Here is a 14,255-nt window from a genome sequence, read left to right on the forward strand (position 1 = left end):
GGCCCCTAGTCGCCACATTCCAGCGTCTGTTTGGGTACACGGAGGGAGAATTCAGAATGTCCAAATTGCCTAACAGCGCGTCTTTCAGGACTTATGGGAGGAAACTGAAGCACCCGGAGGAAACCCACGCAAACACGGGGGGAGAACGTGCAGACTCCGCACAGACAGTAACCCAAGCTGGGAATGGAACCCGGGACCCTGGCGCTGTGAAGCAACAGTGCTAACCACTGTGCTACCGTGCTGCCCATGAAGCAAGCACGTGATTTTGTATTGTCCCCTCACACAGATCATTGTCAATCTGATAATGTAATGCTATAGACCAGGGAGCTGAGGGTTATGGCGGACAGATAGGCAGGTGGAGGTGAGACCACAAGCCGATTAGCCAGGATCGTATTGAATGGCGGAGGAACTGGAGGGGCCGAATAGCCTACTCCCAAGTCCTCGGTTCCTATTAGTATGATTTCATTTTGAACTATCTGGAATTGTTGAATATCACAAATATCACTTATGGCACGTCACACGACAAGAATAGGCGCATTCCTGTAATCCAATACCAAATTCAGAGAATTTGAACTAAATTTCTAAAATTTTGTTTAGCATTCTATTTTTGAATGTGTGCATTCTCCTGCACTCTTTGCAGACTCGGGATAAGGTGGGTTCGGCAGGAAAGTGGACTCGCTCGTAATCATCAATAAATACAATAGTGGGAGCCGCATGTGGCGCAATGGATAGCACTGGGACTGCAGCGCTGAGGACCCAGGTTCGAATCCCGGCCCTGGGTCACTGTCCGTGTGGAGTTTGCACTTTCTCCCCGTGTCTGCGTGAGTTTCACCCCCACAACCCAAAGATATGCAGGTTAGGTGGATTGGACAAGCTAAATTTTGCCCCTTAATTGGAAAAAAAATAATTGAGTACTCTAAAATTAAAAAATAAATAAATAAATACAATAGTGAATTCAGGAGAAGCCTCTTGAACCCGAGAGTGGTGAGAATGTGGGACTCGCTACCACGGGGAGTGGTTGGGGCAAATATCAAAAATCAGTGATGGGCAACCTCGGCTAGTGAGTGGGTGCATAAATCATAGATTATCATAGAATTTACAGTGCAGAAGGAGGCCATTCGGCCCATCGAGTCTGCACTGGCTCTTGGAAAGAGCACCCTATCCAAGGTCAACACCTCCACCCTATCCCCATAACCCAGTAACCCCACCCAACACTAAGGGCAATTTTGGACACTAAGGGCAATTTATCATGGCCAATCCACCTAACCTGCACATCTTTGTGACTGTGGGAGGAAACCGGAGCACCCGGAGGAAACCCACGCACACACGGGGAGGATGTGCAGACTCTGCACAGACAGTGACCCAAGCCGGGAATCGAACCTGGGAACCTGGAGCTGTGAAGCAATTATGCTATCCACAATGCTTCCGTGCTGCCAAATGTCCCTCCTTAATCTGAGTAGGCCACAAGATTGAAATTGGGCTTGTTCATTCTTGGCCCCGTGAATAAGATTAATTACATTTTATACTCCACGGATATTTTATGGCTTAATCATTTATATATTAATCAAACTATCAGCAGTAAAATTAATATCAACAGATTGGACGCGGATGCACGGCTCTCACAGTCATTGTTGTGTGTGATCAACACGCACCTCTGTTCACTTGCCCTTGCTTTAAGTGCTTATCACTTCAGTCAACCTTTAGGAATAAAACAATAATGTGGCAACCCTGCGTGAGGGTAAAGGTCAACAAAATGTCTCATGGGCCACACTCCGAACCAGAGGCCGCATGTGACCCCCAGGGCTGTAGGCTTTCCATCACCGGACTAGGTGAGTTCAATGGAAAGCTGGACAAACACGGCATGGAGAAGAGAATAGCAGGATATGTTGTTGGGCTTAGATGAAGGAAGGTGGGAGTAGGCTCTTGTGGAGCATCAATACCTGTGTACCCGTCAGTACACAGATTGTCGGGCAGCGCCTGAGGATCGTCAGCTGAGCACTCTCTTTCTCTCTTTTTCCGACTTCTACCTGGATTCTCCGCTCCATGACTCACTTGAGTTCAGGAGCGCATTGACTTTGGAACTGAAGCTGAATTCCGCAACTCCACATTGCCGCTTTGCTTCTCCTTGCGAATAACCCGTTTCCAGTCAGTCATGTGGATGGAAGGGATGGCATCATCCCATAATTCCGAAGTCCACTTCTGGGCGGGGCACGGTCGCGCAGTGGTTAGCACTGTTGCTTCACAGCTCCTGGGTCCCAGGTTCGATTCCCGGCTTGGGTCACTGTCTGTGCGGAGTTTGCACGTTCTCCCCGAGTCTGCGTGGGTTTTGTCCAGGTGCACCGGTTTCCTCCCACAGACCAAAGATGTGCAGGTTAACGGGCAGCACGGTGGCGCAGTGGGTTAGCACTGCTGCCTCACGCCGCTGAGGCTCCAGGTTCGACCGCGGCTCTGGGTCACTGACCGTGTGGAGTTTGCACATTCTCCCCGTGTTTGCGTGGGTTTCACCCCCACAACCCAAAGATGTAAGGGGTAGGTGGATTGGCCACGCTAAATTTTGCTCCTTAATTGGAAAAAATGGATTGGGTACTCTTAAATTTATTTTTAAAAAGATGTGCAGGTTAGGTGGATTGGCCATGCCAAATTGCCCCTTAGTGTCCAGAAAGGTTAGGTGACGTACTGTGTTACGGGGATGAGTTGGAGGTGTGGGCTTAAGTAGGGTGCTCTTTCCAAGGGCCGGTGCAGATTGAATGGGCCGAATGGCCTCGGTCTGCACTGTAAGTTCTATGATTCACTCATTCCCGTCAGGGTGACTAGAAGTCATTGCCGGTTGACTAGGAGAGATGTGCAGAAACTAGAGCCAGACTATTTGTTTTCTGTTCATTCCTGGGATGTGAACATCGCTGGCAAGGCAAGTTTCTCATCCCTGATTACCCCCCAGAAGGTAGAACAAGCCATCTTGTTCCCTTGCAGACCCCGGTGTGGGTGCACCCATAGTGCTGTCAGAAAGGAGTTCCAGCAATGATGAGGGTGCAGTCATTTTGGTCCAAGTAAAGGATGGTGTGTGGTTACGATGGAAACCTGGGAGGAGGTGGTGTTCCATTCGCCTCTGTTTATCGAGGTCACAGGTTTGAGAAGAGCTGTTGAAAAGTCGTAATGTACTGTAGGACCACTTCACAACTCTGTCATTCAAAGGGACCATGTCTTGCATCTATAGACTAACAGTACAAAAGAAATAGATTTGCAGATGCATGTGGGTTGAAAGCAACATTAACAGAGGTTTATTGAATAAGTCTTCACTGCACAAAGGCTGATACTAGGCCAAGGCTATAGCCCGTGAAGTTGCCGATGACGTTACGCACTCTTCTTAAAAGAGACGTTGCACATAACTACAACAACCAACACTGTAGATACCAGGTCAGTTTAAAAAACTTTCAAGACTGTTATCTTTTTTGTTCGACAACTGCTCAGGGGTAGGAAACAGAGGCAGGTAAATGGGGTTAAGGGGAAGATGAGCTGTGATATTTTGAATGGTGGAGCAAGCTTGAGTCGGTGAATGTTCAACTTCTGTTTCTATGTTCCTGCATCTTGTTTGCTCTTGCCGTTGTTCAACCCTGCTGCCGTCTTATTTTCTCTGTTTTGCTTTACTCAGTAAAAAGGGGACCATCCTGAGTGGCGAGGACAACCCCCCGGCTGATCTGGTGTTGGATTCAGACGATGGCCATGATGATATTGAATCTTTGAAAGCAGAAGAAGCAATTCGAGTTTTCAAAGGGGAGGAATTCCAGGTAATATTGCTGAAAAGAGAGACATTTTAAAAAAAGTTAGCCAATTATTTTTTTTCCGATTAGGGTGCAATTTAGCCTGGCCAATCCACCTACCCTGCACATCTTTGGGTTGTGGGGGCCGAGACCCACGCAGACACGGGGAGAATGTGCAAACTCCACATGGACAATGGCCCGGGGCCAGGATCGAACCCGGGTCCTCAGCGTCGTAGGCAGCAGTGCTAACCATTGTGCCGCCTTGCTGAAAAGAGAGACATCTTACCGAAACATTTTGCCTTGCACTCAACAGGAAAAACACAGAGTGCCAAATTTCAGACAATCCCAACAATTTATACAAAACAAGTAAAGGGTGCTAATTGGTTGGCAAGTCAACTTTGGTTGGCCAAGGCATCGCCATGCAGAAAGCAATGGGGAACAGTAGGCTCTCCAAGCCCCTTGGAGATTCAAGAAAAGGTGCAAGTCTTGAACATATCCTTTTTGTTTGCAGATAATGGATCCCCGCACATGAATGTATATTACTTCTGTCAAGCCTAAATGAGCCGTGGCCACTAGCTCGACTGATTATCTTAAATTGGTTGTTAGTGTAGCTATTAGCGCACTCAGGATTGTTCAGCAAGTGCTGCCCAATGGCGGAATCACATCTAATAGTCGTCTTTGGTTTTCAAGTAAGGTTTAGATTTGTTAGGACTTAATTTCCTTGATATTTCCTCCTCCGTAAAGTCAGGCCAGGCCCCGAACCAGTTGTGAATAATGGGATCGCAACTTCCTGCGCCCTCTCACCAGTCAACGATCACGTTGCTTCCTTCCTATACCCCAGGCATTGATCAATGGCACCTCGAGCTGCCTCCTGAAACAAATAGATATTGTGATATCGCGCTGTAAGCTACTATTGATCAACACAGCCGATGTACAATTAACACCTCAGATGTCAGTCCTCTTCCCAGTGTGTTAATGGCGGTGATAACTCATTGGAAATCAATGGGCTTGATAAACTCTTTCCTCTATGAGTGAATGAATGAGACCGTTCTGCATGGATTGAATTTTCTGCATGGACTGAATTTTTCATGGCAGAAGGAATTTCCTTTGTGTGAATAATGTTGTTGCCGAGCGAAGTGATATTGAAGAAGAATAGAAGCAAATTATTGAGCTTACTTATTTGTTTCCTTCTCCAGGCAGCCTGGGAAAACCTGATGGATGACTTAACAGAAAAAAAACTTGAGACTTTTGGTGAGTTAGGAGGAAAATGTCTGCCGCACGCACCCATCCCCACAATCCCTTTACCAATTTCTTTTCTCTTTCGCGCTTGTTTTTTTTTCTCTTCCTCTCCCTTGCACTTTTGCCCCCGACGTTCCGTATTCCAAATTGTTGTTGTGCAAAAAAAAATGTAACAAAATCTCCCAGCTGACTTGCTGGTATTGGGCTCTTCCCTCCTGGCTCAGAATTCCCTGCACACAGTCTCTCTATAAACGCCGGGGAGTCCATTATTAGCTGACTGAAACGCATTGAGATATTCGTCGAGTGCATAAGCTGGGTAGCAGCGGATGCACCGGCTGGAACCTGATCAGCGGAAACCGCTTCCTTACTCGACTGTGCCCCTGCTGGTCAAGGGCATCACCCACTGTCGGTACGGCTCAGCTGGTAACTTGCTCGCCTTTGAAAGTATTTTTTTTGCATTCGCCCACGGGATGTGGGCATCGCTGGTGCCCAACACCTGTTGCCCATTTCTAATTGCCCTTGACTGGGCAGCTTGCTGGGCCATTTCAGAGGGCGGTCAAGAGTCAACATGGAGTTGCACGTAGTTCCTTCCCTAAAGAACATTAGTGAACTAGATGGTTCAATGGTCATCATTAGATGTTTAATGGCAGATTTTGATTGAATTCAAATTTCACCATCATGGAGGGATACAAACCCGGATCCCCAGAGCAGTACCCTGGGTCTCTGGATTACTACCCAGTGACAATACCACTAGGCCATCGCCTCCCTGACTGGTTAAAGTCCCACTCTAGAACCTTGAGCAGCAAATCCAGGCTGACACTTCAGCGCAGTACTGAGGGAAGTTCTATCTTTTGGATCGGGCATTAAGCTGACCTAAACATCTGCTCTCTCGGCTGGGCATAAAAGATCCCATGGGGCTATTTTGAAGACAAGCAGGGGGTTTATCCAGCCCGTCATAGCTAACATTTGGCCTTTAACCAACACCCCGCTAAAGCAAATAATCTTATCATTATCAGTTTGCTATTGGTGGGAGGTTGCTGTGTGCAAATTGGCTTCTATATTCGATACTTCATACTTAATAAGATGTAAATTGCTTTGCAACATCCTGAGGTTGTTAAAGGTGCTATATAAATGCAAACTCTTCTGGTGTTGTTGCTTGTTCTGGGTGAGTGTGCTTTACACTCAATTTGGCTCTGTTTCGTTCCTTAGCTCTAGAGTCGCCAGGTATCGTTAAGATACCGCCACAAGTTTCAAGTTCAAGTTCAGACCAATAACTCCATACACCAGTTAGTAAGTTCAAACAAGACACGTTTATTATAATACAGTTATCTACTAATTGTGCATATAAAACTACAAGACTAGGCTAATCCTACCGCTAACAGGCCAATACTTATCTGGATAAGGGAACTGCCGGATCAGGGTTCAGTGGTCTCTTGCTCTGCACTGGGTCCGCAGGTTTCCAGTAGTTGTGGACTAAAAGGGTCAGGAGTGCCTACTCTCGTAGCGTGCGTTGTATGACACTTACTTGATGGCGGCTGCTGGCCAGGCCTCTCCTCTCCGTGGTCAAGTTCGAGAGCTGCTACAAAGGTGTTCTTGTTGGGAGGGCCGGCTGAGAGAGCTGGTCATGGACAGGCTGGCTAAGAGAGAGAGCTGGGGTCGGGGTCTCTGTCTTATACCTCTCCCAGGGTCTCGCGCCCACCTGGGCGGACCCTCTATACACTCCCAATCGATTGGGTCTCTTCCCAATTGATTGATTTGAATTTCCCCAATAACGGGGCTGTTCTTCGATCACTGGGCGGTTCTTGGGGCTTATTGTTTTGGACTTCTCTTGGCGCCGAGAAGTCTGGCCTTCTATTCAGTGTAGCGATTTGAGTTAACTTGTTTCCATTGTACCTGGGAATCACCGGGTATTGCCTCATTAGTATGCTAACTTGTTTTTTTCACAGTGCTGTCTGGTTTCTGCAGCAGTCAGAATACACACACACTTCTGCAAGCTGCTTGCTTTTGCAACATGTCCATTTTCCCTGCATTCTTTGTAATCTTCCATTTTGTGTTGGGCAGTGGCCACCCCAGGTGGCTACAGTGTAGAGCTGAGCTAAGTAGACCAGGCAGGTTCCATATTGAATTCCATCCTTGGTCTTATGATCATAAAATCATAAATAGTAGGAGTAGACCATTTGACCAATCCAGCCGGTTCCATCATTCAATAAGCTCATGGCTGATCTGATCGTGCCCTTGACTCCACTTGCCTGCCTGTCCCATATCACACTTCCTTGTCGATCAAACATCTGTCTAACTCAACCTTGAATACATTCAATAACCCCTCTCTGTGGAAGAGAATTCCAGAGACCTAATAACTTTCTGAGAGAAGAGGTTTCTCCTCATCTCTGTCCTAAATGGGATAACCCTTATTGCCCATCCCTTATTTTTAAACTGTTCCCCCAGTTCTAGACTCCCCCACCAGAAGAGACATCCTCCCAGCATCTACCCTGTTGAGCTCCCTCAGGACCTTATGCTTCAATAAGATCGCACTGCATTCTTCCAAACTACAATGCGTCTATATCAAATAGATCCCACCTACTCAACCTTTCCTCATAAGGCAGGTCCTTTGTCCAGGAATAAGCCTTGGTGGGCCTTCTGATCCCAATGCTAGTATATCCTTCCGTAAACAAGGAGACCAACACTGTGCACAGTACTCTAGGTGAAATCTCATCAATATCCTATACAGTTGTAGCAAGTGTTTCCTATTCTAACCCCCTTGAAATAAAGGCCAACACTTAATTTGACCTCCTAATTATTTGCTGCACCTATCTGTTAACGTTTTGTGATTTATGTACGAAACGAGACCCAAGTCTTTCTTCGTCTTCTTCCGAACAAAGTGGGCAACCTCAAATTTTCCCACATTATGCTCCACCTTCCAATTCCCGGATTATAGATGATATCACCAGTCAGACTTCCTGTTAGGGTGGAACAGGATTGGGGTCGCTGTAATGTACCCTGCAATCAAATTGTCCACCTGTACTGACTGGGGCCAGATGGTGAGATAACGGAGATCAGGAAGAGTGAAACCATTCCTGGTAGGAACAGCGTAGAAGGATTGTGTGGGCACGTGAGAGACGGGTATATAGGCTGAAAGCTGCCTGCGGTGTCCTCAATGTCCCTATTAGCTCCAGGCTCAACTACTTTGGGCAGCACGGTAGCACAAGTGGATAGCACTGTGGCTTCACAGCGCCAGGTCCCAGGTTTGTTTCCCCATTGAGTTACTGTCTGTGTGGAGTCTGCACGTTCTCCCCGTGTCTGCGTGGGTTTCCTCCGGGTGCTCCGGTTTCCTCCCACAGTCCAAAGACATGCAGGTTGGGTGGATTGGCCATGATAAATTGCCCTCAGTGGGGAAAAAAAAGGTTAGGAGGGTTTATTGGGTTACGGGGATAGGGTGGAAGTGAGGGCTTAAGTGGATCGGTGCAGACTTCTGCACTGTATGTGCTATGTACTCCAGTGCTTGTTCTGGCCAACGTCACAACTTCAACCAGCCATAATTATGAGCTCATCCAATCTTGCACTTCCCGTACCCTGATTTGGATGCCGTTCACCAGTCACTCCTCATTAGCTGGCTTCTGCTCCCCTAATGCCTCAATTTTTAAAATTCCCCTTCTCCTATTCAAATGCCTCTGTTACTTCTCCCCTCCCGAACTCTGAGAAAACCTCCACCCCGGCAACCCTTTGGGTGCCCCTCCAATTCTGATCTCGCCCTTGACCTCCATTGCTCCATCATTGGGGACCTACTTTCAGCTGCCAAGACCCTAAATTGTGGAACTCCCTCCCTCGACCCCTGTCTCCTCCTTTAAGACTCACCTCAAAACCTCCTTGACCAAACTGTTGGTCACCTAACGTCATCTTCTCTCGTTTGTTGCCAGCTTTTACTGTGTCTGAATTCGTTCCTGTGAAGCATCTTGGGATGTTTCATTACATTGGATGTGCTGATTAACGTTTATGTTGCTGTACATTTACCCCTGATTCTATACGTCTTGATCTAGATGAACTTCTTGAAGAGGAGTCTGAGCAAAGCAGGAGGTCAACCCTCAAATCTGACAAGACAAATCGGGTAAAAAAATATATATATACATTAGCAGCGTGGTTTGTGTTATTGAGTCCACCCCCCCTTTCCACCTTCACCATCAGTGTGTGTCAGAGATAATAGGCTTGGACAGGAGCAAAATACTGTGGATGCTGGAAATCTGAAATTGAAACAGAAAATGCTGGTAATACTCTGCAAATCAGGCAGCATCTGGAGAGAGAACGTTTCAGGTCGATGACCCTTCCTGAGAACAGGGGGCTAGGCAGAGTGGAACCATGAGGCTGATCGTTCTGATTTTTGAGGAATCCAACTCTTCAGTCTTGAAAGGTGGGGCAGAATGTTTCCAGCTCCGGGTTATGGGGACAGGGGTGTTGGTAGGATAGCGGGAGCTGCTCAGAATAGATTCCCCAAAGCAGACCTGGGGAATTTTCCCACCGACGGCCTGCAAGGCTGACTAGCTGCCCCCCCTTGAGGGTGGACCATTAAAGGCCATATTGAGGGCCATTTTTTGTAGGCAGCTCGCATTTCTGCCCCTCTTGCCTCTCACCCCCTTCTCCCACTGCCTGGGGAGGCCAGTAGCTATTTAGAATAGAATAGAAAAGTACAGCACAGAACATGCCCTTCGGCCCTCGATGTTGTGCCGAGCAATGATCACCCTACTCAAACTCACGTATCCACCCTATACCCGTAACCCAACAGCCCCCCCCTTTAACCTTACTTTTTAGGACACTACGGGCAATTTAGCATGGCCAATCCACCTAACCCGCACATCTTTGGACTGTGGGAGGAAACCGGAGCACCCGGAGGAAACCCACGCACACACGGGGAGGACGTGCAGACTCCGCACAGACAGTGACCCAGCCGGGAACCGAACGTGGGATCCTGGAGCTGTGAAGCATTTATGCTAGCCACCATGCTACCGTGCAATTTGGGGGCTCCCTCTTTGTGATAGCCATGGGGGGCATCAGAGCCAGAGGCTCCATGGCCCACAGAGGGGGATGAGGACAGAGAAAACACAATTAGGAGCCCCCTCGTGTCGATCAAAATCTGTCCAACTCCGTCTCCGCTGTTCTCTGTAGAACAGAATTCCAAAGATTAACGGTGGCACCGTGGTTCGCACTGCTGCCTCACAGCGCCAGGAACCCGGGTTCAATTCCGGCCAGGGGTCACTGTCTGTGGGGAGTCTACACGCTCTCCCCGTGTCTGCGTGGGTTTCCTCCGAGTGCTCTGGTTTCCTCCCAAAGATGTGCTGGTTAGGTGGATTGGCCATGCTAAATTGCCCTTAGTGTCCAAGGATGTGCAGGTTAGGACGGGATACAGGGATTCGGGGTGGGGGGGGGGGGGAGGTGTCCCGAGATTGCCAACCTGCCTTAGCAGCATCTTCCTCTCCCGGTGGGAGCTGTCGGAGTTCTGAATGGGCCTCAGCATGGAAGGACTGCCAACCGTTCTTAATTGTATGGCAGATCAGCAAGCTGCGGGTTCGGAGTCCACCCAGCGTAAAATTCCTGAATCGCTCCCTGTGTCAGGAATTTTGGGCCCAGGATCCACCTGATCACAAAACCCACAGTAAAATTCAGCTCATGGTATCTGAGAGGCAATCTAACGCAGGTACCTTTTCGAAAGGTAAATCTGGAGTTTATTTGTGAATTAAATTGCAAATTCAAGATCGACAGCAGAAAGCTCTTTTGACACCGGGGAACACTTTGACTAAGTTTTGGATAATGAGGAGGAGTAAAAGCCTTGGAATTATTTAATAATTAATTGGCTGCTGCAGGGACTTCAGGGTCATTGTAAATGAACACACTGAGGCAGGCTTTTCACATCAATAATTATCTGTGCTCTCTTACTGGAGGAAGTTTACAAATCGTAATTTCCTCTACCCTCTTTAATTTTCCTTTTTAGTGCGAAGAATCTCTTCTGGATCCTAATGACCAATCGTAAGTAGTGAAATGGTCACGCGTACTGGCAAATTAATGTCCCAACTCTCCCCTTGCTCTTTTCCCTCCTCTCCCGGTGTTGTCTCCACCTCTCCCCATCTTGTCCATGGGGCCATCTTGTGTCTCCCTCCCCCTCGCTTCTTTCCCCCCCCCCCCCCCCCCCACTTTGTTGCACCTGGTTTCTGTGATGGAGCACCACATTTGTTGGGTTACTTACTCTTGGAGTTGGCGGGGCAGGGAGAAATCCAAATGATTCCTGCTTGATGGCTCAGAAGACCCAGTGATGAACCATGCCAGGTTCAATCCCTGGCACGTACTGAGTTAGGTTAAAAGTGTGTGTGTGTCCTGGAGTGGGACTCGCACCTGCACTTCTGGCATAAAGGCAGGGTCGCCGCCCAATGTGGTACCAAGACCTCGTCAGACAATTGCACTGGTGGTGACACCCAAACATGTACGTGAAGAATGACCATTTAAATGCTGTGGCCTTGGAATCCAATCCCAACAAAGGAACAAATGTCTACAAGTCAAGTGAAGGAACGAAAATTGTCACGGAAAATAAAATGTCGGTGTTTTGTTAATTAAATAGTTAAATTAATTAGTTTCATATATTTCTGTACTTTAGACATGTAGAGAAAGATGGATCAAAAAAGAAGTCTCCCACAGAAGATAAAACTGCAGGTAAATAGATTAAAGGCTTATCTCAACCCCTCAATTTATTTCTGACTCTTTAAATTAATCTGCAACTTCGAATGGGGAAGCTGCAAATCGGTGACACTTAATTCATATGGGCCTTCCACGGCTATTTAATAAGCCAATATTTTCTCTCACTTTGTGTAATATTATTTACATGAATTTGATGAATTAATTGTTATAGATTCTGCCGCTCCAAATAGAATTTAAAGTTTGGGGGTGGCATGGTGGCGGTGTTTAGCACTGCTGCTCACGTCGCCGAGGACCCGGGTTCAATCATGGCCCTGTATCACTGTCAGTGTGGAGTTTGCACGTCCCAACCCCACAGCAGGGTTGGGGGATTGGCCATGCTAAATTGCTCCTTAATTGGAAAAAAAATTGGATACTCAAAATTTATAATTAAAAAAAAAATAATTTAAAGTTTGGGGTGCGCTCAATTTAGTTTTCTTTTTGCACTTCTCTTTTGCAGAATGGATCGATTATTTTATTTTGATCTGTATTAGTCAAAGCCTTCACCTTGCACCATCACAATTTAGTATTCAGAATCTTGAGTGGGGGGGGGGAGGAGAGGAGAGAGGGGGGGGGGGGGGGGGGGGGGGGGGGGGCTGGCAGCGTGGAGAGGGGGAAACCGAGTAAAAGGATCGGGAATGAGTGGGCAGAGACTGAAAGTGATTTGCAAAAGAAGCAAATGTGATACATAGATACATACATAGAAGATAGGAGGAGGCCTTTTGGCCATTCGAGCCTGCTCCGCCATTCATCACGATCATGGCTGATCATCCAGCTCAATAGCCTAATCCTGCTTTCTCCCCATAGCCTTTGATCCCATTCTCCCCAAGTGCTATATCTAGATGCCTGTTGAATATATTCAATGTTTTAGAACAACTATTTTCTGTGGTAATGAATTCCACAGGCTCACCACTCTTTATGTGAAGAAATGTCTCCTTATCTTTGTCCGAAATGGTTTACCCTGAATCCTCAGGCTGTGACCCATTGGTTTTGGACACACCCGTCATTGGTAACATATTCTCTGCCTCTACCCTATCTAGTCCTGTTAGAATTTTATTAGATGATTGTTTGAACAGCAACAATGATGCAGGGGCAATTGGGGGGGGGGGGGTACCCAATTCATTTTTTTCCAATTAAGGGGCAATTTAGCGTGGCCAATCCACTTACCCTGCACATCTTTTGGGGTTGTGGGGGCGAAACCCACACAAACACAGGGAGAATGTGCAAACTCCAAACGGACAGTGACCCAGAGCCGGGATCGAACCTGGGACCTCGACACCGTGAGGCAGCAGCACTAACCACTGCGCCACCGTGCTGCCCATCTATCTCTGTCTTAAAGACACTCAGTGATTTGGCCTACATGTCCAGTTTCTGCCGACATCATAGATTGAGACCATTCAGCCCATCGTGCCTGTGTCAGGACTTTGGAAAGGCTATCCCATTTGTCGCACTTCCCCATAACCCTGTGAAGTTTTCCTTTACGAACACAAGAAACAGGAGAGGAGTAGGCCACACGAGCCTGTTCTTCCTGCCATTCAGTACGATCACGGATGATATTTGGCTTCAACTCCATTATCCTGCCCAGCCCCTTTTCTCTTACTTCCCCGAAAAGCAAAAACCTGTCCATCTCAGCCTTTGGTGTGACTATCGTTTGGTGTATCGTACATATCCGAGTTGCCTTTGAAAGCTACTATTGAAACGGCTTTGCCCACTCTTTCAGACAGTGCATTTGAGACCATCATAACTCGCTGCATGACAAAAATTCTCATCATCCTTTTGGTTCTTTCATTAATTATCTGAAACCTGTGTATTCAGGTTTCACTGTAAATTAGTTCCTCCCTCTCTCTAATCTGTCAACAGCTTTCATAATGTTGAACATAACATTTGTTTTAAGCTTGTGTTAGAACAGGACAGTGCATCAGGAAATGTTTGTGCACAATGCGGACACATAAGAGGTCTGAATTGTTCTTTGAGACAGAGAATAGCAGAAATGCCAGTGCACATCATCAACGGTGTCTCAATCTCATTTTCATTCACTTTGACCTTCTTCAGATAAGATTGTTTTCGACCCTTCCAAGTGCCGCCTGTGGAGGGCAGTGTACTCGGAGCAGGAGCTGATCACTCAGGGCATTGAGGACGTCTCGTTCTTGCTGTACCGCCTGAAATTAAAGAAGTTGCTCTCCGAGAACGACCAGGAAGAGGTGGAGAAGCAGAGCACTGCCCCCTCGAAGCTTGACACTCTCCTTCAGATTGTGTTGCAAAAGAACTCGAACCTGGAGATTCGCAAGTTCACCTCCGTGCTGGTCGCGATCGATGGTCTCAAACCGGAGCTTTCCAAATGGGTCCAAAATCTGGAGGAAATAGGTATGTTGGAATTCTGCCTGCTGTTTCGATAAGCTCTGCAAATCGTTTGGCTTTATGAGCTTTTTCATTTTGTACCTTGGTCACATGTAAAGGATTGGAATACAGCACGCCAAATTTGAGGAAAGCACAGAAAGGCGCCTCAGCGAGATCACCCCTTACAGCATCAGTGTGGGATACTCAGTT

General features: G+C 47.3%; 1 protein-coding gene across 7 annotated transcripts in view; it reads left to right on the top strand.

Annotated features, from left to right (window-relative positions):
* The window catches only part of LOC119953933 (E3 ubiquitin-protein ligase DZIP3-like), a 92,470-nt gene that overhangs the window by 25,056 nt on the left and 53,159 nt on the right, over window positions 1-14,255 (top strand). For all 7 annotated transcript variants that reach the window (XR_005458144.1, XM_038778621.1, XM_038778622.1 and 4 more), the window contains 6 exons: window positions 3,650-3,785; window positions 4,955-5,009; window positions 9,032-9,099; window positions 10,975-11,009; window positions 11,632-11,687; window positions 13,761-14,072. Coding sequence is in view for 6 of the 7 variants with exons in the window: in XM_038778621.1 (XP_038634549.1) it covers window positions 3,650-3,785; window positions 4,955-5,009; window positions 9,032-9,099; window positions 10,975-11,009; window positions 11,632-11,687; window positions 13,761-14,072 (662 nt within the window). In the remaining variant the exon portion in view is untranslated. The remainder of the gene's footprint in view (window positions 1-3,649; window positions 3,786-4,954; window positions 5,010-9,031; window positions 9,100-10,974; window positions 11,010-11,631; window positions 11,688-13,760; window positions 14,073-14,255) is intronic.

Source organism: Scyliorhinus canicula, chromosome 19 (assembly GCF_902713615.1).
Source record: "Scyliorhinus canicula chromosome 19, sScyCan1.1, whole genome shotgun sequence".
NCBI classification, from domain to species: domain Eukaryota; kingdom Metazoa; phylum Chordata; class Chondrichthyes; order Carcharhiniformes; family Scyliorhinidae; genus Scyliorhinus; species Scyliorhinus canicula.